This window comes from Eufriesea mexicana, unplaced genomic scaffold, assembly GCF_001483705.2.
Source record: "Eufriesea mexicana isolate 0111107269 unplaced genomic scaffold, ASM148370v2 scaffold1018, whole genome shotgun sequence".
In the NCBI taxonomy this organism is placed as follows: Eukaryota; Metazoa; Arthropoda; class Insecta; order Hymenoptera; family Apidae; genus Eufriesea; species Eufriesea mexicana.
Window position 1 is genome coordinate 850,512 of NW_016909145.1, and position 24,971 is coordinate 875,482.

Sequence of the window (24,971 nt, forward strand, 5' to 3'; positions counted from 1 at the left end):
TATATATATATATATATATATATATTGTCTAAGATACAGAGACTATTTTAATTTCATTTTTAGAGCAGCTATTTTTATAATTTTTTTTTTTTGCGATAAATGTTTTTAAAGTCTAAGTACAGCTTAATTAAGCACCAAAGAGAAAGATTCTCTCTCATACCTTCAATAGACAACCATAATTGACCCTTTGAAATATTGTGAATTAAAATCATTTTGCAAATTTCTATACAAAATTTTATTGTTATTATCTATTGGATAGCTAAGTTATTATTACATAAAGCAATTAATCAACTTTGTATCTCAGTATCTACTAGATTTTTAAAATAATTATTCTTTATAAAAAAAGGAAATCGACCGACTCTTTTTTTCAAATGTATGAAACTTCAAAGGGTTGAAATAAAGAGAAGCACATTTGGCAGTACAAATTTAATACTCGATAGAATTCTGCATTACACGCTAGGACGTTTGTGAGCTACTTTATAATCAAGGTCAAAAGACAAGTCTAACGAGTGTTCGATAAATAAATAGAATCATATATAAATATTGAATGAAACAAAAAAAGAGGAAAAACAAAAGAATAAATTGCAAGAAGGAGAAAACAAAAAATTACATTATATTACTTTTTTGGAAGTGATCTTTGTACTTGATGAGCGAACAAGGCAACTATCATGTGCCTGCGTGTGTATGTTTGATGTATGTATGTATGTATGTATGTACGTATGTATGTATGTATGTATGTATGCATGCATGCATGTATGTATGTATGATGTATGTATGTATGTGTAACCTACCCATGTGTATTATATCGTAAATAATTGGATATCTTTAATTTTTATATTACATTTAGCGTTAAGACGCGTTTCTCTTTTGTACATTCGTGAAATTTGTAAAGACAAAGTTTCAGCTATTGCGATTTATTATTATTATTATTAAACGAACATTCGATTAAGCTAGCTTACTTGCAACAAGACAATGTACTGCCAAAAAGGAACCCTTAAAATGCATAAATATACTGGAGGTTTATAAACTTTTATATCGATAATGTTTATCGTTATCCCAAAAAATGATTTTCAGTACTCTTTTAATTTCTTTTCTTTTTTACCTCCTTTATATAAAGTATTACTTTAAGTTTGAGCACATTGTATTGTAATACAAATTATTATTTAATTTTCAAGAACTATATATTTTTATGATGGATTTAAGTGGAAAGTAAGCAGATAATTTTAAAGATTCATAGAAACTATTGTAAATTTATATGGATTATATTTTAGTACATTTCGTTTATATTACATTAATTTTCAAATTTATGTTTTATCCGTAGATATGAATTTTGATTTCGTTAATGTTTTTGAAAATAGCACTATATAACGTAAAAGAATTTCACATAGTATTTATTATTTCTGGTTTCATCGATAGATCTGGACAATTACGAGCTGGTGGAGGTAAGGGTAGTTTAACTGGTGTAGCTGCTATGTTATTCCATAGTCCAGGAAGTCGTGATCCATCAGAACCATTACATTGCATTCCTGATTGTAATTAAAAATTTTCAATTAAAATATCAGACATACCTTAAAACTCTTAATCTAAAAATAAACTAAATAATTATGAACCTAATGGTGCAGCTTCATATAGATCATGCAAAGCTTGTACACGAATTTTGGTCCACTCGATGCTTTTATAATTTGAAGAAATTCCATTATCCATGCTAATTGGTTGATTTTCCCATTCTCTCATATATCGAAAATAAGTTTTTAGTGCATCATCGCTAATAGCACTTTTGCAAACCTGAGAAACAATAATTGCTTCTTCATTATAAATCTTAATAAAAAAATATTAATATTTCATACCTCTAGTCGCGCATTTGGATAATAGTGAATATAATTCACACACATTTCATCAGAAATGGCAAATCCACCAAGAGTAATATTCTCTCTATCCATTGTATTGTACGTGCAGGTTGTTATTAACGAATCTCCCTGCAATTAATTTACATAAAAATGTTTTACAAGTATACATAAAATAGATAAAGTATTAGATTTTAATTCTTACAGGCAAAATGGTAACAGGTTTTGGTAAAAGTCGAATTTCTTGGAAGTGAGTCGAATAATGGTTGTCATAATTTAATAGAGGCAACTCTTCCCCATCTCTAATATGACGAGTGATAACTTTTACTCCTGTTAAATGTGTGTGAAGTTGAGATGCGAAAATATGAATACCATGTTGTGGGAGACCAACACCTGTACATTCTTGTATACAATGTCCTGATAAAATAAAGGCTTCCTGCAACAGTTTTGTTATTGACTTTGATTTTTATTGCATTGTAATAATTATTTTTTTAAACTATATTTACAATGAATTATTACTTGTTGTGGAGGGATTGCCATTTTATCGGTATATTCTAAGCCCAATTCAATTACACCTGCATCATACTTCCGGAGACTCTTCGTAAGGATAAACCGAATTCCGGAAGAATCGACATTTCCATCTTGAAGTTCGGGATTATTGTAGTGAACCTCCAACATGACATAAGGATTAAAATTTTGACCACCAATTGAAAGACCAGCTTCTTCTGGATAGATGAAAGCATCTGCTCCCATTGCCCATGCTGCTAAAACTTTTTTACATATCTAAGGAAAAAGATAAAAAATAAAATGCTTTTAAAGCATTGTTCATATAAAAAGTGTTGAATTTTGTTTTGAAGGTAGAGATGGAGACTATTTTAAATAATTATAACTTACAACATAGTAAATTTTTCTAAATATTATATCGATGATTTTAATAAGAAATAACAAAAAGCTATGAAACATTGCAATTATAACTAAAGTTATTACAATTATAACTAGTAATTATTAAAATAATTAGAAAATATGAGTTGATAATTTAAAAATTACATAAATCGTCTTTTTATTATGTTTAAGAAAGTTAACACACTTGAGTTTTTTCGGGTCTGTCAGCTCCATCGCAACGACCAGCGTACATAGGAATTTCTAAATCTATTGGTCCAGCGCAGTGGAAAACCTCCATATGGTGAACCAAATGTTCGTTCCCCGTTTGTATAACTGGACCAAACTGCAGAATATGATGTCTAGAAATAATAGTTCGATAAAAAAAATGATTAATCTTAACAAATTTTATTGAAACAAGATAACTTACTTCTGAGACAAAATGGGTGGTAATTTATGCACTTGACACCAGTAAGTTGTTTCCTTGTTTGGCACATTCACTTGGTCAGCTAATAATTCCAATTGCCAAGAGTTTGATGGAAATGTTGGTTTTTTGTGAAGCACTCTGATTAATTCTGTTCTGGACATGCCAGAAGATTCTGCGTCTGATACTTGCAAGCCGGCCAAAGATGAAAGCGGTCCCATACCTTTTAACCATACTAAATGTGTGGTTCCTCTCTACAATTTATTAAGTATTATTTTGTCTTAGAAAATAATAAATAAACGATTAATTATAAAAAATAAGTTTATAAACCTCCATAACGTAGTCCCTGTCATCGCAAGTATCGAATTTCTTAGAAAAAGTGAATTTCGTTATATTTCCTCTCCTTCTCCATATAATATGTATCGCAAATACCTGTAATTGAATTTGACGGTGCCAATCGATCCACAAAATGCAATAATCAGCAGGTTTAAGTTCTCCATAATTTGAAAAACCGATGGCAAACCAAGTATTGTCAACACCTATGTAGTGAACTTCTGCGATTATTATTTCGCTCATAAAATCAACCCTAGAAATTATATTTTAATTTTTCCATTATTTTTCAAAGCACTACTTTTTAATATCTTCAAAAGAATAAACCCCCTTTAAAAATATACCTCCAATAAAAAGTAGCTCCTGAGCCAAGTGGAACTGTATGGACGTCTTTTTTGTCTGGGTCATCTCGTCTAATTTGGTGATGGTTGTGCCAGGATAAGCACGATCCATTTTTTAAAATTACAAACAAAATTAATAAATAAATTTTCAGTAACATTTTATACTTTAAGAACAACGATCCTTCTCACTGAAGAATCTCTTGTGTTTGATTTTAAGTTGCTTAACTATGAACTGGTTTCATAGACATTTTCATGATCCTTCACTTTCTTATCGCTGATTTCTACTAACAGATTCTAAACGATCCGAAACGACGAAGACTTCGTATAATACTGCTTTGCCGCCGATTCTCTGCGGCGCTCATGCGCAGAGGTAACATCGTAATAAAATTATTTCTTTTATTAAGTAAAAGCAAATAAAAAGCGTGATAGTTTTTAATGAATAAAAAATGTGAAAAATATAAAAAATATTTGTATAAATCATTAAATTGTTCTAATACTATAAAATTTATATATACTATTCGTAATACAGTTTGTAATACATGCGCATGTGCAGTAGTGAATGGCGCTTTAAAATGGTGTTCATACCTTGGAAGAATTATAATAAAAATATAAGTAATAATTGATTGACTAAATTATACAAATAAAGGTACGTGTAATCATTAATTTACTTCAATTTCGTATTTTTTATAAACTCAAGGTTCAAAATATGAATTTTAAATTTAAAAAGAACGACTGATTCTGATATACAGAATGAATAAATCTTTAATCACATATTTTGATTAAATATAATTTCTTATCATTTTAATGGAATATTTTTGTTCAAATTTTAGTAGTGTAATATTTATATCTATGTATATTCATCTTCTTCTGTCTTCATTTTATTTTAACTTCATTTACTTAAAAGTGGATTATCTAGGTTATCTATTTCCAATAAATGAGAAATCATACTGATTAAGGTCATAAAATCATTTAAAATTTAAGTGATAAGTGATCTTCCGTTATTAAAATTCTTGGAAATAAGACTTCATTTTAAAATGGATATGAAACTCAATTGTAATAATAATTTTATGATTATGTTTGAATATATGCTATTTGTTCTGTTAGGAGAATTTTGTAGAAAGGGAAGAAAAAAAAATGCCAAAACTTTGAGAAAATATCTTGATTATCGAATGCCAGGGGGCGCATATTGCATTCCAGTCGCGGCTCGTGCTTCTTCCGACCGTAATCAAGAAATTCCGTGGCTTTTATTGCGAGAACAATTTCGCGAAGGCTTTATTTAATGCGTATATGTAGCATGAGACACATAATATTAACCTCAAAATCAATTTTCAACATAATTCGATTCTTAGAATATCGTTGTATTTTATTTTATATATTAAATACGAAAATAATTAAAAAATTTATTTAATTTTATATAAGATATTTTAAAACTTTACAATTTATAATAATATAATACTACATATGCATTTCTACTATCATCTTTTTGTTTAGTTACAGATCTTCGTTCCTTTGCATCAATGAACGTATTAATCCTTTTCATGGCCTTTAGTTGATTGTGTGAAACACTACAATCCTGTTACTCTCACGGCTTCACAAACCTACAGATAGGTAAAGGTAAACGATCTCGTTGAAGACCTTGACTTCCGGATAGTTTCTGCGCTAACGTGCACTGCAATTTAATGTGTAGTCTGTAATCTATATTAAATAATTCGACTTTTCTTTACACTTAAAAAATTTTACCTTCTTTAATTGTGATTTACATATGAATTTTTGTCTAATGTACTAACTGAACCACTTATTAATCTCAAGCATCTTTAGATATAAATAAATATGATAAGAAGAAATCAATTTTAATTGGATGGATTTTAATTGTCGCAAGTAGAAATTTATTATACCAGAATGTTTCAGGGAAAATATTCTACTTAAAGTTGTTCAGGATAAATGTTATTTATATAGACGATCTTCTATTCTCAGAAGTGTAACATATATGCACAATTACTTTAGATTGTGTAATATTGTGAAAGAATAGTAACGAATTGTAAAATATGATTTTTGTGCCAGAAAGTTTTAAACTTTAATGAGACTGCATTGAATGTAATTGGGAATTTTAATCGCTTAGCTAACTAGAAGAACCTAGATTCTCAAATTACGTAATTACCTTGTTAATCTGATAGCGATAGTTTTCATAATATTCACAAGCGCCATCGCATAAACCTGTACAATCTCTGACTCATCAAAAATCGCAAATCTTATCACGTTTTATCTATCGTTGAATTTTACAAAATATGTTCGTAGAAAAATGGAATTTGTGAATACAAAGATTTTAATAAAACCGAAAGAGAACAGGTGACGTTAAAAAATAAGTTCATAAAATTGTTTCAGCTATGGAGTAGCAAATAAAAAATCAATTATAAGTAAATTTACAATAACGATAAAAGCTCGAATGTGGGAGGACATATTCTTAAGTCGAAGGTCAGATATGATCGACAAATGTTGAAAGGTTGACGACTTCTCATGCGTGTAGTGACGGATGGATTAAACGCTTTGAATACTTTTTATTATTTCTAAAGTACATCCAAGTACTTCCACAATTTATACAATTTTCTGTTCACAAATTGTCGGAATGACTAGCACGAAATAACTCAGATAAAATGAGGAAAGCTACATATTACAATTTGAAAATAATGAATACACAATTACGACACACAAGAAGAGTTATCGCCAAACTCAGCGTGCAGATATTTGTTTTTCGCAATTGTTTTATACTCGACTGTTAATATTTTTTATTTGCAGTACGACCGTAGTGCTATTCACCTTAGCAACAATGTTGGAATGTTCTGTTCTGGATTCCGTCTGTGTGACAGAAAATAAATTGCAAAGGATTAGCATCATTCCTTGCGTAATCCGTTGAAACAGAGTGCATCTATGACTTTATTCGGTCAGTCACAGTTTCTGAATGACTAAAATTTTCAATTACTTCCAATTAAAACTCATTAAGTTTTAACGATGACCACTGAGTTTCTAAAGAGCTGAGTATTAGTCAACTACTATGTTACTCTCAGTATGGTAGAGGAACAATTTATTTCATGTACATATACTCACGATTATATCGATTTTAGAGATTATTGGGTGAAACATCATTTAAAAAATACCTGAAAGACAAGAGGTTCGTGTCATATAGAGAAAATATTCGAAAATTTTATTTTAGAAATTAAGAAACTGTTCACATAAGTAGCTTTTGATCAAATATAAAATAAACTTAAATATTTCCATATTATATAAAATGGAAAGTTTATGAAAACTTTGCTTTATTTTATGTACAATTTGCTTTATTAATAGTACTTAATACATTCTTCAAAATCTCTAAAAGACGTAATTCTGCTTTGGACTGTGTACATCTTATCATCTTATCTTTAAAATTGCAGAAACATTGATAACTTGATTCGCAGTTATACAGCATATTCACGCATTAATCAAGGTAATACGTAACACTAAATACATAATTGAAATATTATATAATTAATAATTTCTACAATACTGTATTCTAACATTCATACATTGACATTAATAAAATTAAGTAAAAATTGAAAATGGTTATTAATACAAGACAAATTATTTCTTCTCATAAATGTCTATTTCATTTCAAGATGGCGGTAAAATATGGAAGCTTGAAAGAAGCTGCAAAGCCGACAAATGTGAGCAAAAGACAAGACGAATTAATAATACAACCTATTTGTGTATGTACGGGGCACCGTGAAGACATGACCCAGCAGTGGTAACGACATAGCAAAGGCCGTCGACGCCGGTTGGCGCGTGGAAGGTGGAAAGGGAACATGCAACTACTCGAAATTCTAAGCGACGAGTTACCGCGACAGTCGAGAAGCAGCGAGTGCTTGCGCTTGGACTTCAGTGTCGGAGCAACTGGTCCACGTCGTAGAACCGCGGCAAAAAAGCACACCAAAGGAATGTAATCTCCGTACGAATGACCGATTTTCTACCCGTGTTCGACGCGCTACAATTCAGACTTTCCTTCATTACCCACGGTGAGTGATTAAGTAAAGAATTCACAAAGCGAAGAACAGACATGCATGCGAGAGAATGTAGCTCACAAGCACGCCGCGCCGGATAGAAATATTCCGAGGCGGTTGATCGATGGATCGTCGCGATTCCGTATCTGTGTTTTCACAATTATTATATTTTTCCTGTGGAATTTCGTTGTGAAAAATGCTGATTTTTAGTTGTTTCCATTCCTTTATTCCAGTTTTAATTTTTTGGAGTGAGGAGCACAGATGCTACCGCAAGTTTGTTCACGTGGTTATAACTCGTTTGCCGCGCTCTCGTGTCGTGTGGAGTCGGTTATCAATTTTCGACATTGCAAGTTCTTTGAAGTGAAAATCGGAGTTTACCTCTAGTGCAGTAGAGAAACACATGTCTAATCCGTATTTTATTCGTACATTTGAAACAGATTCCTTGTTGGTGGATTAATCAAATATGTTTAATAAAGTTAGGAATCATTTCTTGATAGAATATGGAATATTTCTTAAGAATGAATTGCGTCTGAGCCATTTTAAGTATAAATATTTACTACTATCTTATTAATATTTATTAGAATCATTTAATACTGTACTTTCTATTTTCTATTGTGTTTTGTTTCATAATATTACTTCCTGTTTGAGGTTTTAGTACATATCTATTTTAGTACAAATCTATTTCTGTCATAATATGTGTACTAGAAATTTATATATTATTAGCATTGTTTGTTGTGGATTTTTTAATGCATACATTTAACGTATGTGTAAAAAAAGTTTAAGTGTTAGATTTAAATGTATTATTGTAGCATAATATTCTTGGTATTATATATATTTATTGAGGTCGTTCAATAATTACTTAGTATCCTATATCAAAGTGTACCGTGATGACTCAGATTGATAATTGGCGAATGATAAGGAGGTCGAAGAAATCGTGACATTATGCATTGATTTGATTCGGGTTGATTATATCCACGTGGTGTATTTCCGGTTGATTTGTGTTAAAATATAGATTGATAATGCGTTATATTCTAAGAAAAGTAATGACTTTACTAAAATTACGTAATTCAAAATATTAACAATAGTGTTAATAATTGTTGCAACTAAAATTATAAATTAGTTATTTTTCTATACAAAATCATTTATTCTTTACATTGCCATTCTTTGTACTCTTATTGACCATGAAATGTGATAAAAATACCCGACAATAGTCATTTCTATTCCTTACTTGATACCAGTCTAGATCTCTTGCGGTAATTAAATTTCGCAAAATTTTTCCACCTTCAAAAAACACGTCATAATTCCATCTAATTACGAGATAAGGAAGTGTCTCTGTGCGTCGATTTATAACACCGCATATCCAAGTATTACTAACATATTAATGTCACGATTAGATTTGAATACATAAACACGCCAGTTATAATTGCTAATTAAGATCATTAAGTCTAGTATATCATACATGTCCATCTCGAAATTTTTTATTTTCAATGGACGGAAAGGATTATAAATTCTTTTAGATTATGCATTCGCGCAAAATTGTATGTATTTAGAGTAGGCTTAGATTTTTCAACCAATACACCTGTTTCTATGGAAGAACTACTCATTTCCAGTTCTATATAAGGAGTGGAAAATATTGGAACTGTTTCGTCATAAAAGAATAGATCTAGAAAGCGTATAAAGGATTTACTGCTGTTCCTATAACACTGTTGGAATACTTCATTATGTTACTTTCAAAGAACTGATTTTTAAATATTTTTAGTTATAAATTATCTCGGGGTCAATAAACGGTTAAACCTTTCATGTTCGTATTAAGATATCTTTTGATGCAAGAAGTACACGAAGAACTATTTTTAGATTACCACCAGACAGATTATATTCAGGCTATTTTAGTCTTTTTGTCACTAGAAATTAACATTTTAATGACTATTTCATTTTCGAACATTTCCTGCAACCACATTGCTAAGTGTACAATTTTATTTTAGCAATTGAATTCCTAACAAGCCGAAGAAGCCATGAAGCCGTTAAACCAATTAATGCGTTTCTGAAATGTCTTGAACATTTACTGATGGAAGTATTTATACTTTTGTGTAACAAGCGTCAATAATAAATACAGTATGGTGTTGGACGCAGAAGATGGGAAACTTTTTAAGATACGACATGTCGAATGCAAGTAAACTCTGACGATAATGAGAAAGCTCAAGTTGCCTCAATTTCCGAGACTCGTTTTCACACGACGAAGCCATCGTTGAGAAATAAAGTTCATTGATAATCAACTAAAGCGAAAAATAAGAAATTTCATAATGAAGTGAAGAGAATAGAAGAATAAATAAAAACAGTCGTTGAAACTATTGATATCTTTTGGAGGAAACAAACTATAATCATTTATAAGATAATTCCATAATCTTATTGTACACCCCAATACTTTCAACAATTTTGTTGAATTTTACTAGAAATTTGTACGATTGACCGTCTCTTAAATATCTTAGTTATTTTTACATACATTTACATTTACATTTACATTGGATTATGCAACGCTTAAAAATCTGACACTATACTTAATGGCAAGTTTACCCGTTAACGCTCATAAGTGTTACAAGTGTTGTACTGTTACGAAACTTGCTATCGATAAGTATAGTTCGCCTAATGAACGATAATTAAAGAAACTAAACGCATCTAATTGCAAATATCAACGTAAAAGCCGCGAACGAGCTTCGACCTTAACCTTCGTCCACGATTCGCAAGTTTCTAACATCATCCGTTAGTCTTCTTTGTCTTTTTTATCTATGAAGTTCTTCCTATAAATTTAACGCTGTCGATGTCGACAGTAAAAATTGTCATATTCTCTCACAGCAGACAGTCTGGTATACTAAATTTTATTATAACGAAATCCGTAATATTATAATTAATATAGGAATATTTTGTTATTGAAAAACTACAATTAACTTGATTCCTTTAGAAAACCGTATCAATTTCCCTGATATTTTAGAAAAAAGAATAAGAGTGAGAAGTAATGTTATTTTTTATAAAGTTTAACAGTAAAAAGATCGGGATGATACACGCATAATACTATAAACGATTATCCATAATATACTGATCATTAATTAATATTCGAATTAATATACTAAATTATTTGAAATCATTATAATTATTTGTTATACATTCTGTTTTTTTCTACCGATAATTGACGAAATTAACATTAAGTTATCTTCATATTCAGTAAAAATGCATAAATCACAAAGGCAAATCATAATATTAATTGTAAAATTATACTTTATAAGTGTTGATCTATTTGCACATGTAATTACAAAAGCTGTACTTCAAGAGAATTCAATCTTAACTTCCGTCTCGTTGTTATTTAAGCCAGTGCAAAGTAGACAACATCGATTAAACACGAGTCAAGTTAAGGAGCAGATGAATGATTGAATATGAGGTAGTTCATAAAAGACAAACACTATCGTTCGAACTCGATTTTTCATTGATGCACATGCTGTTGACTTCGTTCTTGATTTCTTAATTCACTGCACATAAATCAGAATTGTTTTGTTATAATATCTAAACAAATGAAATTGCAATAGGACTAAAGTAAAAATTTTTGATAATACTGTAAATGTGTATTCTAGAATCAAATTATAATTTTTCTCTTGATGTTGTAATGCAGAAAAATTACATTATATATGTAAATTTGAAGAACTTGCAATGAGTGACATTATCATTAAAATTTAATTAAACTATATTTTACTAATAATTAAAACATCGCTATCGTATTAATATAATAATGATAGTAACAGCATTTAATAATTTTCAGTAACACTTTCTAGTTTTAAAAGTTATTTATGTTATAATGTATGAACTTAAAGTATTGTATAACGATTAATTAAGCAAATGATAATTTTGATTAAAAAAGAATTTGTTTGACTGTTTTAGTAATCACGGGATAAGCGCGTATCGGCAGCTGTTAAAACGCCTAAGGAGGTCGAAGACCAGGCTTCTGTAATCGATGGGTTGAGAACGCGAAATTCGTGCTTTTCAGCTTTCTTCTTTTCTCGTAACCAAGGTGTATAGCTTACCGATGAGCCATGCTGAAGGTAGTAGGAGCCTCTTGGCTGCAGACACGCATCTCTACTTATATCCTCATTGCCGTAGCTTTGCTAGGAATTGGAGCTATAATTCTCGGTGAATTCGGACAGTAAGTTCACTAATCCATTAAAAATTCACTATACCACTTCAGAATAAATCAAGATAACGATATTACTAACACCTATAAATCTTCGTAAATTTAAGGCCAACATAAATTCTCCAGAGCGAAAAATGAAATACACAAAAGTAAGAAACAAGTATGCAAAATAAAATAATTTCGTAAGGTTTGCAAAATGCTTATAAAAAGTATACCAAATGTAAAAATAATTACAAAAAAGAAGTATCTAGATACGGATGTAAAAGTGTATGAAAAATGTTGTAAACCATAATATAATCCGTAATTGTGGAATGCGCAATTAAATTGAAAACGAGGAATAAATATTACGACATTCACTAATAAATTCGTAATATTCACTTATCATCATACGTATGCAAATGAAAAAAATCAGTGTACAATGCAACTTCATTCCACATAGACTATTCTAGACACTTGATAAATTATCATGCCCCTATGCCAATATTTCTATGTTCCATTGTAATTTCGATAAACAGACCATTCCGTGAATCTTCTATTAAGAAACAAGTGTTCCCGCTTCGAAGATCAATGTTCCTGAGATAACTCTGGTCAATATCGACATATGTACAACTCGTGCAGCAAGTTACAGCGATCAAAACCGTCAGCATTTCAACGGTAACGAACTGGATGAGACCGATCACGACATAGGATCAAGTAACACGACGTCTGGCTTCTCGAATTCGCGCTTGTCGCTATCACAGCACGGCTGGTGCGTGCACACTCTGGGTTTCCGAGGTGCGAATGATTTTGCGAACTCGACACACTTTATCTTGTTCGCCGCGTGCACAAACGTCGAAACATAATTTCATCGAACAGATAAAGGAAATAATATTTTACTTTGCAACATATTCTTCATCGTTATTTGCACCGGTCATTATCATTTGCGTGTGGTCCGCATAAATGCTTGAAATATATTTTAGCTTAGAGTTAAATACCTTTTTATTATTTTAGGACTGCTTAATTGGTTAGCCACTGCCTTTTATTGTTTTTTATTATTGTAGTTGTTTATTATTCTCTTACTGATTTTTGATACTTGTTTTTAATAAGACTTCTGAAAACTATTAAGCAAAAGAGCAATGGTACTTACTGATTTATTTTTAGGTGATTTTGTAGTTTGTTCAAGTTTTAATTTTATTGAAAAGATTAATGTGTAAGCAAACAATTGATTAAAATTTATTTTACCAAGTCTTGTGAGTAATTCTTTTTTTTCATGAATGATGTTATTATTAGTTATTAATTATGCCAATTATTAATTTTAGATATTTTGTATTAAGAAATGTATATAATGTACATATTTGAATCAGCCATTTTTCTTTACAGCGTTTTAATTAGTTGATAATAATTTTTAATTACATATTGTTATATATTGATAGTGTAGAACAAGATGGAATCTATTCAGCCACTGTATTATGGAACCGTAAAGGGGGATACCGCATTGACTTTTGGGGCCAAGGCAATGATTTAACTGCCGTGCCATTGCACGCAGCTCGAGCTTATTACAAAACTGGAATTTTCGAGCACGGGTAGGTCAATGCCATCACATTTATTCGTTAGATAAAATTAATATATCAAAGTTATATTACCAATAAACCCAAGAAAATTCATATTATATAATAATATAATGATATATATAGGATAAGTAATTACTGTAACATTTGTAATATAGTAAATAATAAATTAAATAACTAACAAAATAATTTTACAGATGGTCCTATATTGAGATAGAAACATCATCAAAATATCCAGATACGGTACAAGCTTATGCTGCTGGATTACTAGAAGGCAGTCTGACTTGGCAACTGATTCATCACCATTGGTATAATACCATAAGACCAAAATGTGAAGCAAAACCTGCCGAGTGTCAAAAGTTAACGCGATATCTTCGTGACAACACGGCCATAATTCGTGAACGCGCTGAATTGATGGAATCTAATGATCCTTTTTGGCATATGGTATACAATTATGCAATTATTTTTGCACTATATCATTTTTTTGTGACTATAAGAAAAATAGAACAGTTAAATAGTAATCATAATGGTCAATTAATTTTGAATAGATTATAAGGAACAAAGCATCAATACAGTAAATATGAAAGATAAAACTAATTTTTGTTTAGGTACGACTATTTTACACACAATTAGATGGATTGGAAGCTGGTTGGAAATTTGCTGTACGTCGCAGTCGTGTGTCGGTATCACTGGAATCTGAACATTTCCTTTGGCTCGCTTTGGCTTCAGATTTATCTGGTTTTCAACAAGTATTCAATATTTCTGATCATCTAATAAATTCCATGATTTATTTTAAATCACTTCCAAGGGACAATTCGGAACCCTTAATTGCAATTAGTCATCATACTGCAGCACCGTAAGTAAGCCATTATATAATTTTTAAATATTAATACAAATTTTAAATGTAAACTAACATAAATCCTACATTTTTAAACAACAAAGATAATTATGGTAAACGGGAGTATAATTATCTGAATAATTTATGTACTAAGTATACTTAAACGAACATTTTACTATATAATAGAAATTATTATAAATAGATTACAAATGTTTGCTTTTGATTTTGCAGATATACTCAAATGTTGAGACTTATAAAAAAATACACATTTGGCTATCATGTGCTACCTATGACAAAAACGGTCTCGCTAACTCCGGGTCGATCAATCGTAATGTCATCCTATCCCGGAGCATTATCATCTCGAGACGAATTTTATTTAATAAATGGAGAAAATCGCGAATTGGTTGTTATTGGGACACCTTTATTAGCAACGAAACGAAATGAGTGGAGTTTTGTATATCCAGAAGATCATGTATGAATTATTTATTACATGAATACATATATATTTATATAGATTATTAATTTATTTATGTTATAAATATAGGTAATGCTAACCATAAGATTAATGGCAGCAAATCGATTAGCAACAAACAGTCAATCTTGGTTTAACATTATGTCCCATCAAAATGGTGGTGCTTCTGCATTGCAATGGATCAGCTTCGAACCACGTTCTATGACCGTATTATTAGTAGAACAATTACCAAGCATCACTGTTGCTATGAATTACACTGAGGAGTTCAAAAAAACTGGTTTGATAACTTACGTTGGTATATCGAATTTTCAAAACATCGACGACATTTTACGGCCTGCCAAAAAGGATGTAAATCTTTGGAAAACCCGTTTAACACATTTACAAAAGAACATTACTACATTTGAACAGTTTCGAAACACGATGCGTGGATGCAGCCAGGAAAGTTGCGAAAAACAAAATTCAAAAACAGATAGATTGCAAGAATTGACGTACCGTGGAGATCTAGAAGATGTGCCTGTTCCATATGGTGTTATAGACACAAAAATCTTAACAATTGATGTGAATGGTTTCGAAACTTTTGAAGCCATTTCTGGACCATCTACATCACACTCGCGATTACCATTTAAGTGGTCGACAAGTTTTCCCAATATTTCACATGTAGGACATCCAGATACGTTCGATTTCGAAAGTATTACTCCAAAATGGATTTGGATCTAATTAATATAATTAAAATTTTATGTAAAACTGATATTTTTTTAAACTTTTTAAAAGTTTTTTTTTAAATATAGACGATTTCCCATCAATTCTATGCAGTCATATTTGTATTCTGTTTAGGCAGAGTTTTAATAATAGTACTTTAATATTTTGTAGCTGGCTCATATGTTAGCTACCTATGGTAAAATTTTAGAAAATAAAATAAAAACTTAAGAATTTATTGTATTTTATTGACATTATCTCAAAATCCTTATCCTAGTATTAAAAAGTATAAACCTAAAATTTTGTTAACAAGTTTCCATTATTAAAAATTGCTTAATTTATACATAATATATTTATATGATTATATATCATATGACAGTTTTGATATATTTTAGTGATTTGAATTTATTTGAAATTTATATGAAAATTAATTTTATATAGATTTTAAGAATTATACTATGTTCAATTAATATTATTTATAGTTCAATAAAAAAATAATTATGGTGCTACCATCTGACAATATTTGCACGAAATGACGTTTAATACATCGGTAAAGCTAAGCTTGTTGAAAAGTACATGTGTTTTCACTGAATCACGTTATACATGTTAAATGATAACATTTATTTATTAAATATTTTATCAGTGAAATTAATAATTTAGAATTAGTTTATAATTTTAAATTAATTATGATGTAATTCTTAAAATTTTATATTCTTCAACTTATCATTTTCTACCTATCGTTTACTACAAATTTCATCATAATTCGTGAAAGTATCACCTAATTATCGTTATTATGGAAAATAATAATCCAGAATATGATTCTGATAATGAAATATTAAATAAAGTATATATGAATGAAAATATTAATGACAATCTAATGGAAAAGGTTAGATTACAAAATTTCTTTAGTACAAATATCTTAAAATTTTTATAATTAAAAATAGTATATTTTTAAGATATTTTACATTTTCATTTAATTTGAATTATATTTTATTTAAAATGTTGTATAAGATGTTATTTTTGTTAGCTGCAATTGTAATGTTTGAGAAAGTTGAATGTATATATCTTATACAATATGAACCATAAAATTTTATTTTATTTCATTATCAATAATAATAAAATATTATTAGGTTTTATCTGTAAGAAGTGAAGAAAGCATTTTTTGTGAAACATCAAAAGAAATTAATGATCTTGTAAAATCAAGTATACAAACAAAAAGTGGTTCAGAAGAAATAAATATTAGTGATAAAACTAATACTATAAATTTTTCAAAACAAAAAGAATTAGAAAAACAAGTTTTAAGTGGTGAGATTACACCATTTCAAGCAATTGAAAAACAGTCTGATTTGTCAAAAACTAAAGGGTATGTGATATTAATAAAATTATCATAAAAAAAATAATAGAAACTAAATTTAAAATTTCATTTACAGAACATTTAATAAATCATCTCATTTACTTGATCTTGAAAAATACCTTCGACAACAGGCTGAACTTGCCAAACAAAGAAAACAATTAAAGGAAAGCTTAAAGGTTTCTAAACCTGATACTAAGCATGCGGTATTAGTTAAAAAACCCAAATTATCCAATATTAACTCGAAAGAATGTAAAACTATAGAAAAAACAAAATTCAAGATCAATAAAAGAAAATTAGTTCCTAATTTTGAAACATCAAAAGATTTAAATACAAATACTGATATCAGTTGTGGAATAGAAGATAATAAATCTAATGAACTTGATGATTCTATCAAAGGAACTAAACATTCCAAAAATGCATTTATTTTCTATAATACATCTAAAAATAATACTAAAGACACATTGACTAAAAATATAGCAAATATTAAGCCTATAGATATAGCAAGTGATTCTGGAAGTGAATATGTACCAAGTGAAGAAGAAATTGATTCAGGTAAGTAGTTTTGCCAACTGAGTTTAGAGATCAATATTTATTAAAGTTTTTTGTTAATGTAATAGAATATAATATTTTGTTAATTTTATAGAAAATGAAGGATCATCATCTAAGAAAAGAAAATCTCTTAGAAAATCTATTCATACAAAAAAAGGTATACATTATAGTTGTTAAAATTAACTATTATAATATACCACTTTCATTAATAGTAATTTATGAATTTTAGTTTTGGATGATGGGGATGAACAAATGTATAGACAAAGGGTGGAAGAAAATGGTTATCCAAAGGCCAAACCACTACATAAAGTAGATAATTTATTTAAAGTTCCACAATCTATATGGAAAAAATTATATAAGTATGAATAAAATTATTAAACGAAAATAATTATTATATTAGAACAATTTAATTCTTTTATTTCCTTTAGGTATCAAAGAGTATCTGTACAATGGTTATGGGAACTACATCTTCGTGGCTTAGGAGGATTATTAGGTGATGAAATGGGATTGGGAAAAACTGTACAAGTAATTGCATTTCTTGCAGGATTAGATTGCAGTGAATTACTATCTGATGGTGGAAGGTAAACGTATTTTGGTTTACAAATTTTCTTATAGTTTATAAAATAAATTCAAAACATATATTTAATTAATAAGTACTTATTAAACAAATAATGCTTATTCATAGATTCCGAGGATTAGGACCTAGTATAGTTGTTTGTCCAGCTACGCTAATGGAACAATGGGTAAAACATTTTCATGAATGGTGGCCTATCCTAAGAGTGGTTGTTTTACATCATTGTGGAACTTACAGTGGTAAGGGTAAAATTATACTTCATTCTAGAATATAATTTTATTATATTTGTATTATCGATAAATATTTTTTTAGGTGATTTGGAATATTTAATGCACTCTTTAAAACCTGGTGGAATATTAATTACATCTTATTCTGGTATGCTTAAACATAAGGATTTACTTATAGCCAATCAATGGCATTATGTCATACTTGATGAAGGTCATAAAATAAGGAATCCGCAAGCAAAGGTAGTTCATTGCTTTTAATACACAAGGACCTTACAGTTTCGTACAGAAATAATTACCATTATATCATTGTAGGTTAGTAAAGCAGTGAAGGAGTTTCCCACACCACACAGGCTTTTGTTAACTGGTAGCCCCATGCAAAACTCCTTAAAAGAATTGTGGTCCTTGTTTGATTTTATACTACCAGGGAAATTAGGGACTTTACCTGCATTTTTAGAGCATTGTGCAAGTCCTATAACACGTGGAGGATATGCAAATGCTACTCCTTTACAGGAGGCTACTGCACTTCAGGTTGCTGCAATGCTTAGAGATGCTATTACACCATATATGCTCCGAAGAACAAAAAATGATGTGCAACATCATGTTAGTTTACCAGAAAAAAACGAGCAGGTTTTTAATGTTATATTCTTCTTCATAATAACTTATAATTTTATATTATAATTGACATTTTTTTTTTTTTTTAAGGTATTATTCTGTAGTTTAACAGAAGAACAAAAAAAATTATATAAAAAATATTTGCGTTCTGCAGACGTTTCTTTCATTTTACATGAAAAAAATCATATAGAAAGCGGAAGATACAAAGCCCGCCTTTTAATAGCATTATCAGCCCTCAGAAAAATATGTAACCATCCCGATCTGTTTCTTTATACGAGTCCAATTGTATGATTTAAATTTTATATTACAATTTTATAACATTCATTATATTTCATTAAGTGTGTATTTAGGATTCTGATGAAGAAGATTTTAATATATCAGATGAAACATTGGAAAAATTTGGATTCTGGAAACGTTCCGGTAAGATGATAGTGGTCCGATCTCTACTTAAGATTTGGAAAAAACAAGGGCATAGAGTATTACTTTTCACTCAAGGAAGACAGGTAAATAAATTATATGATTATTTACAAAAAATGTTACAAAAAAAATATGTAACGAAATTTAATTTGCAGATGATGCATGTTTTAGAATCATTAATACAAAGTGAAGAATATACTTATTTAAGAATGGATGGAACAACTCCTATGTCACAACGACAAGAAACAATCCATTTGTTTAATATGGTATGTGTTAATAAGCAAAAAATGTATTGTATTAAATTCACAAATATCTTAAACCTTTCTAAAACTTAATTTTTTTATATAGGATTCATCATATTTCATTTTTCTATTAACTACACGTGTTGGAGGTTTAGGTGTAAATTTGACCGGAGCAAATCGTGTAGTTATTTATGATCCAGATTGGAATCCAGCAACTGATGCTCAAGCAAGAGAACGTGCATGGAGAATAGGGCAAAATAAGAAGGTCACTATTTACAGGCTTATTACTGCTGGTACTATTGAAGAAAAGGTAAAATTTTTAATTTCTTTTTCCTAGATATTTTTAATTTATGAAAATAAAAAAATTTATTTTTATAAAATAATTCTATTTTACTTTAGATATACCACAGACAAATATTTAAAGTACTTTTATCGAATAAAGTGTTAGAAGATCCACGTCAGCGTAGACTATTTAAAACTTCCGATTTAGTTGAACTTTTTAATTTCAACGAATCCATTGATGGTCATTCTACTGAATCTGATGAATTATTTCGAGAGTCTAGGTTAATTCCTTTAACTGCCAAATTTTCATCTAATAAAATTGAAAAAATGAGAAAATTGGCAGCTACACTTAGCAAAAATATAAGCCAAAATACCTCAAATTCTACACCTGGAGTACACATAACAGATGTTACAGAAAATAATTGTCCCTCCAATTGCCACAATAAAAATAATAATCCTAATAATCCTAATAATAATAATAATAATAATAATAATAATAATAATAATAATAATAATAATAATACTATTGATCAAGGACAAAATGATAATTTAACAAACGAAAATATTACAAGTGAAGAAAATTTTCATAAAAAACATGAAGATACTTCTTTTCTTGAGAATCAGAAAGATATTAGAGACAAGGATACACAAAATAAAATTTCAGAAAATATCGAATATAATACAGGCAACATTTTAAACGTAATAAATAAAATAGAAAACGAAAATCATACATTAAAAAATAAATCAAATGCTGATATTAAAACAGATGAAATTTCAAACGAAACTATTATACAAAGTTCATCTACTGATTCTACACTTGATATTTTTAATAAAAATAACGAAACCATTTCATGCAATGTGAATGAAGATTCATCGTCAAAATTAAATAAATCACATCATAAAAAAAGAAATAAAAAAAAACCTCAATCAGAAAAACACTCTACTTCTGCCCTATTTGAAGGAGAACGTATTTCACATTTAATTGGACGACGTCTTGGTCGTTCTTTGACAGAAGAAACTGAATCGATTGAAGATGATCAATATGTCTTAGAAAAATTATTCGCTAAAGCGAGTAATTATTTTTTTATAATATAAAAATCCTTTCTATATAAAGTTTCTTATATAAAATAATAATAAAGTATATGAAATATTTTTTCTAGGTGTAACTTCTGCTTTCCAACATGAAACAGTATTATCAAATACAGGATATAATTCGGATGATAAAAATCCAATGCAACGATTAGCACGTGAAACAGCGCAAGAAAATATGGATAATATTCGTAAATCTCGTAAATGGTGTTGGAAACCTACTTGGGATTCTACAAAAAATGACTAATAGTCTTATGCATAATATGTTGCAGGTAACTAAAGTATAAATTTAGTCTATATAATTTATAAAAAATTATTTTATTTTGTGAGTTTTGATTTTTCAATTAAACACATAAGTTTGATTTAAGTTTATATTTACAGGAAAATAATTCTTTGTTCGATAAATATTAAAAATAAGTACAACTAAACAGACATATTTTTAATATGAAAAAATAAAGTATTTTTTCGAGAAAGCATCAAAGTAAATTTTTTTTCGTATTTCAATCACTGTCTATGCTAATGATTTTGTTAATTTTTATTTTTTTATTTTTGTAAAAAATATTGTTTATATAATTATTTATTATTTAAATGTTATACTGTTTTATGTAATAAATACATATGTATTATTTTCATGATTTAGAAACAAGGAAATTTCTTTTATTTCACTGACTTAAAGATACGTTAATATCATCCCCCTGTACCACCTTGAGATAATACATATACATATCTCAGGCACTTATGTATAACAGATAAATTAAGAAGTAATGAAGAAATGTAATATGTAAATATTTTCATGAACAAACAAATGTTACTCTTTTTTGTTAATTAAATTAATGAAATATTTTTTTATCTATTACTAATTATAATCATTAACACTTTGGTAAAAAAATTATTAATTGTAATTTATTATTAATTAAATAGTTGCTATGCAATTGAACACTATATAAAGATTTGTAAGAATATTTTGACAGAAATATTTTTCATACTCATATAAGTAATAAACATGTAGGAATATACATGTTTATACATATATCACGAATGCATGTCTTTAACGAAAAAATTTGTACTGATAAAAAAATTAAAAAAATTTATCTGAATTAAGTTAATATTTACATTTGTTTACTACCTTTTTACATTCAGTACCTCAGAAATTCTTCAAGCTTAGGACCTTTTCTACCTAAGGGATCTTCCGGAAACATTACATAATCTCCTACAAACGTTGGTGCTAATAATCGATTTTCGATTGTATCACGCCACTCTGGCTTTTCCATATATAAGTCTCTATATTGATCTAAAGAAACCACAATACCTCCACACATAGTAGCATACTCTAATATAAACCTGGAATAAAATTGATATGTACAAAATGGAGAAATAGTTTACGCAACAATTAAAAAGAAAAAAAAAAATAGTTTACCGATCATCGTAAGGAGTTATCCGCCTACCAGCGATATTCCGACTTGGCGTAAAAATCACTATTCCATCTGTGTATAATTTTTCGAGTAATGGATGGTTTAATGATCTCCTATGCTGAGGTACAAATACTTTTACAGAATGACCTCTCTGTTTGAAATAATCTATAACTATCATTATTCCTTCTTCTGAAAATGTTTTACCATTTTTATGCCTAGAAAATGTTATATTTATGCGATAATATAATTATAATACATAAATTAAATATAATCATTGAAAAACCAAGATCATCATACGCCATAGCGACATTGTTGCCATCAATAACTATCTCCCTTAATTTAATAGATGGTTGAGATTTAGATGATACAACCATAGACAATTCAGTTCTATATGGTTGAGAAGTAGACCCCAAATTAGTTACAAATCCAGGATTAGATGGTTCATATAACTTAGAAGATTCAAATGCAGATTGAAATTTGCACATAACTGGTCTAGTAGATGTAGTAGATGTAGTAGATGTAGTAGATGTAGTAAATATAGTAGGTGTAGTATATGTAGTAAACGTAGTAGCAGTAGCAGATATAGAACAGCTTGGTATTTGCTGTCTAAAATTTCTTAATGTGTGGTAAACTTTTGGTCTTTTCATTACAATTTGTTTACTTATATTATGAGCTTTAGGAAGTTTTAAACCACTTTTACTAAAAGGTAGACATTTAAAATCTTCTGTTTCTTGTTCTTTTTCCACTTTGTTTTCTATATCATTTTTTTTTACTTTTTTCTCATGCTGTAACATTACTTCTGCACTACATTCTAAACAACTAAGGTTCTTTGGATTTGGACTATTATCTATCATAAAAATTCTTTTATCCTTGTCTTCATTTGTAGTTTTGTTTTTTGATTGATCCACAGGTGGTGATGGAATGTTTGTAGATGACCATACCACAACAATTTCATCTGATCCTTGATTTACAGAATTTGACACTGGTGCTATAGAAATTTAAACTAGTATAATACTTAGTATAAACTAGTATAATACTTAAAATATTTGGAACAATATAACTGATTTACATGTTCATATTTTACCTTTGTTTTCATCATATAAATCAATAGTTGCAATTTCACAATCTTTTGTATTGGACTTTAAAAAGCAAGATGAACTATTTTCTGAAAATGTTATATTCTTTTTCTGTCTTTTTCTTGGTGGTGCACTAATATCTGTTATTATTTGACTTAAAGTTTCATTTGAATTACATTGTGAGATTTGTTTATCATTTACTGATAGTTCCAAGGATCTTTTTCCCCTCTTTCTTTCTTGTCCATATTTCTTATTACTTTCTTTTTTATTTGATTCACTTTCATTATCACTTAAAACAATTATGCTATCTTGTAAAGATCTTTCATTTACAAGAGAAAAAGTTTTTTTTTTATCATTAATAGCTCGTTTAACTCCATTACTTAATCTTTTTTGTGCTTGTAATTGTTCCCATATTTTACTGCTATAATAATAAAATAAATTTCTATATATTTTATCCATATCATTAAAATTTTTTGCATTTTCTATTACCTTAACTTAATATGTTTCAAAGGACTTTCATAATATGTTCGTTTTACATTTTTTTGTGCTGTTTTTGTTCTTAAAGCCACTTTCCTCCTTGTTAACTTTGGAGATTCATCACAAATTATAACAGAATCATTTAAAGTGTCCATTTTTTAATTTTGTTCCTGATCTGTAAATCTGCTACATTAATAATTATATTTCATAAAATAAAAATATAAATAAAATATACATCTATTTTTTGAAAAATGTTCAAAATCTTTTTAAATATTATTTAACAAATATAAAGAACTAATTTCATAAATTTAATGGTTACAACATTATACATTATATATAAAATAAATAAACATTTATAAATATATTTATTGAAAATATTAGAAACTATATGAATACGCTATGTTAATTAAATTATTTCATAATGTTTACAAATTTCGTACATTTTTCATAATTTCATGCGAAATTTTTTGTACACAAAGAAACTCTTTCGTAACCTAACCCAACAACGCCATTAAGTACAACACTAAACTTTAAACAATTTAACATTTTCCCGTAAATATGCTTTCAGTTATATGTATATAACAAATGTCATTCTGCTCCCTTGAACACTTTAATTAATTAAAATTAATACATTTTCTTATATTACAAGTACGTATTAAATTTAATTATATAAAAATAATAATTTTAATATCATAAGTATTTTTTTAATATCTGTTAATATTTTTTCACATTTTTACTCTGTAGATACAATATTAAACAGGAAAAAAGATGTTATTCTGAATAAAAAATAAACATATGATGTTACATGTTATAAATTAATATATTTTATATATCACAAGATATTATCACGTACCATTTCAAGGATAGACTTACTAATAGACATTTAAATACATAACACAATAGTTAATTATCATAGGAACACTAAAAAAGAGAAATAATAGAAAACTTTAGAAAAATGTCAAAATTTTTATTCACTTTGTCGATCTAGCAATTGTCTATATACAATGCTTCAAGTTGGAGCGCGACAGTAGCGGCCAATCACAAACACAGCAAGCGCATAATGCTAAAAAGAAATCGTCGATTGGTC

General features: G+C 28.6%; 4 protein-coding genes across 4 annotated transcripts; 2 read left to right on the forward strand and 2 right to left on the reverse strand.

The window, feature by feature from the left end:
• Positions 1–1,380: 1,380 nt before the first annotated feature.
• Tbh (tyramine beta hydroxylase) lies at positions 1,381–3,976 on the reverse strand. The gene is made up of 9 exons (XM_017899885.1): positions 3,822–3,976; positions 3,478–3,733; positions 3,154–3,401; positions 2,932–3,085; positions 2,364–2,627; positions 2,050–2,280; positions 1,848–1,976; positions 1,611–1,785; positions 1,381–1,526 (listed from the first exon to the last, which is right to left on the reverse strand). The coding sequence occupies exons 1-9, from the start codon at positions 3,974–3,976 to the stop codon at positions 1,381–1,383; spliced, it is 1,758 nt and encodes a 585-aa protein (XP_017755374.1).
• A 3,692-nt stretch (positions 3,977–7,668) lies between these two features.
• lama (phospholipase B domain containing lamina ancestor) lies at positions 7,669–15,698 on the forward strand. Its single transcript, XM_017899876.1, has 7 exons — positions 7,669–7,861; positions 11,771–12,032; positions 13,433–13,582; positions 13,765–14,011; positions 14,176–14,423; positions 14,637–14,877; positions 14,950–15,698. Exons 2-7 carry the CDS (start codon positions 11,923–11,925, stop codon positions 15,592–15,594), a joined length of 1,641 nt encoding a protein of 546 aa, XP_017755365.1. The 5' UTR covers positions 7,669–7,861; positions 11,771–11,922; the 3' UTR covers positions 15,595–15,698.
• A 668-nt stretch (positions 15,699–16,366) lies between these two features.
• On the forward strand, positions 16,367–21,166 carry LOC108547369 (DNA excision repair protein ERCC-6). Its single transcript, XM_017899864.1, has 16 exons — positions 16,367–16,459; positions 16,704–16,936; positions 17,004–17,479; positions 17,571–17,633; positions 17,706–17,835; positions 17,905–18,057; positions 18,162–18,289; positions 18,363–18,517; positions 18,590–18,904; positions 18,980–19,174; positions 19,240–19,392; positions 19,462–19,572; positions 19,655–19,858; positions 19,948–20,317; positions 20,369–20,902; positions 20,991–21,166. Exons 1-16 carry the CDS (start codon positions 16,367–16,369, stop codon positions 21,164–21,166), a joined length of 3,489 nt encoding a protein of 1,162 aa, XP_017755353.1.
• An 889-nt stretch (positions 21,167–22,055) lies between these two features.
• Positions 22,056–24,804, reverse strand: LOC108547396 (probable ribonuclease ZC3H12C). Its single transcript, XM_017899898.1, has 6 exons — positions 24,738–24,804; positions 23,897–24,059; positions 23,416–23,828; positions 22,629–23,319; positions 22,337–22,546; positions 22,056–22,260 (listed from the first exon to the last, which is right to left on the reverse strand). Exons 2-6 carry the CDS (start codon positions 24,037–24,039, stop codon positions 22,056–22,058), a joined length of 1,662 nt encoding a protein of 553 aa, XP_017755387.1. The 5' UTR covers positions 24,040–24,059; positions 24,738–24,804.
• Between the last annotated feature and the right edge of the window lie 167 nt (positions 24,805–24,971).

What these genes read in the sequence shown, in the direction of transcription:
- LOC108547369 (XM_017899864.1), top strand. Translation starts at nt 16,367, where the DNA reads ATGGAAAATAATAATCCAGAATATGATTCTGATAATGAAATATTAAAT. An exon ending in TAAGGAATCCGCAAGCAAAG is followed by an intron (nt 18,518 to 18,589) that starts GTAGTTCATTGC and finishes ATATCATTGTAG; the next exon opens with GTTAGTAAAGCAGTGAAGGA. An exon ending in CTGGTACTATTGAAGAAAAG is followed by an intron (nt 19,859 to 19,947) that starts GTAAAATTTTTA and finishes ATTTTACTTTAG; the next exon opens with ATATACCACAGACAAATATT.
- lama (XM_017899876.1), top strand. Translation starts at nt 11,923, where the DNA reads ATGCTGAAGGTAGTAGGAGCCTCTTGGCTGCAGACACGCATCTCTACT. An exon ending in ACTGGAATTTTCGAGCACGG is followed by an intron (nt 13,583 to 13,764) that starts GTAGGTCAATGC and finishes ATAATTTTACAG; the next exon opens with ATGGTCCTATATTGAGATAG. An exon ending in ATGATCCTTTTTGGCATATG is followed by an intron (nt 14,012 to 14,175) that starts GTATACAATTAT and finishes ATTTTTGTTTAG; the next exon opens with GTACGACTATTTTACACACA.
- LOC108547396 (XM_017899898.1), bottom strand. Translation starts at nt 24,039, where the DNA reads ATGGACACTTTAAATGATTCTGTTATAATTTGTGATGAATCTCCAAAG. An exon ending in TTGAAACATATTAAGTTAAG is followed by an intron (nt 23,829 to 23,896) that starts GTAATAGAAAAT and finishes TTATTATTATAG; the next exon opens with CAGTAAAATATGGGAACAAT. An exon ending in GGCAACAATGTCGCTATGGC is followed by an intron (nt 22,547 to 22,628) that starts GTATGATGATCT and finishes AACATTTTCTAG; the next exon opens with GCATAAAAATGGTAAAACAT.
- Tbh (XM_017899885.1), bottom strand. Translation starts at nt 3,976, where the DNA reads ATGTTACTGAAAATTTATTTATTAATTTTGTTTGTAATTTTAAAAAAT. An exon ending in ACAGGGACTACGTTATGGAG is followed by an intron (nt 3,402 to 3,477) that starts GTTTATAAACTT and finishes AATAAATTGTAG; the next exon opens with AGAGGAACCACACATTTAGT. An exon ending in CCACCCATTTTGTCTCAGAA is followed by an intron (nt 3,086 to 3,153) that starts GTAAGTTATCTT and finishes TATTATTTCTAG; the next exon opens with ACATCATATTCTGCAGTTTG.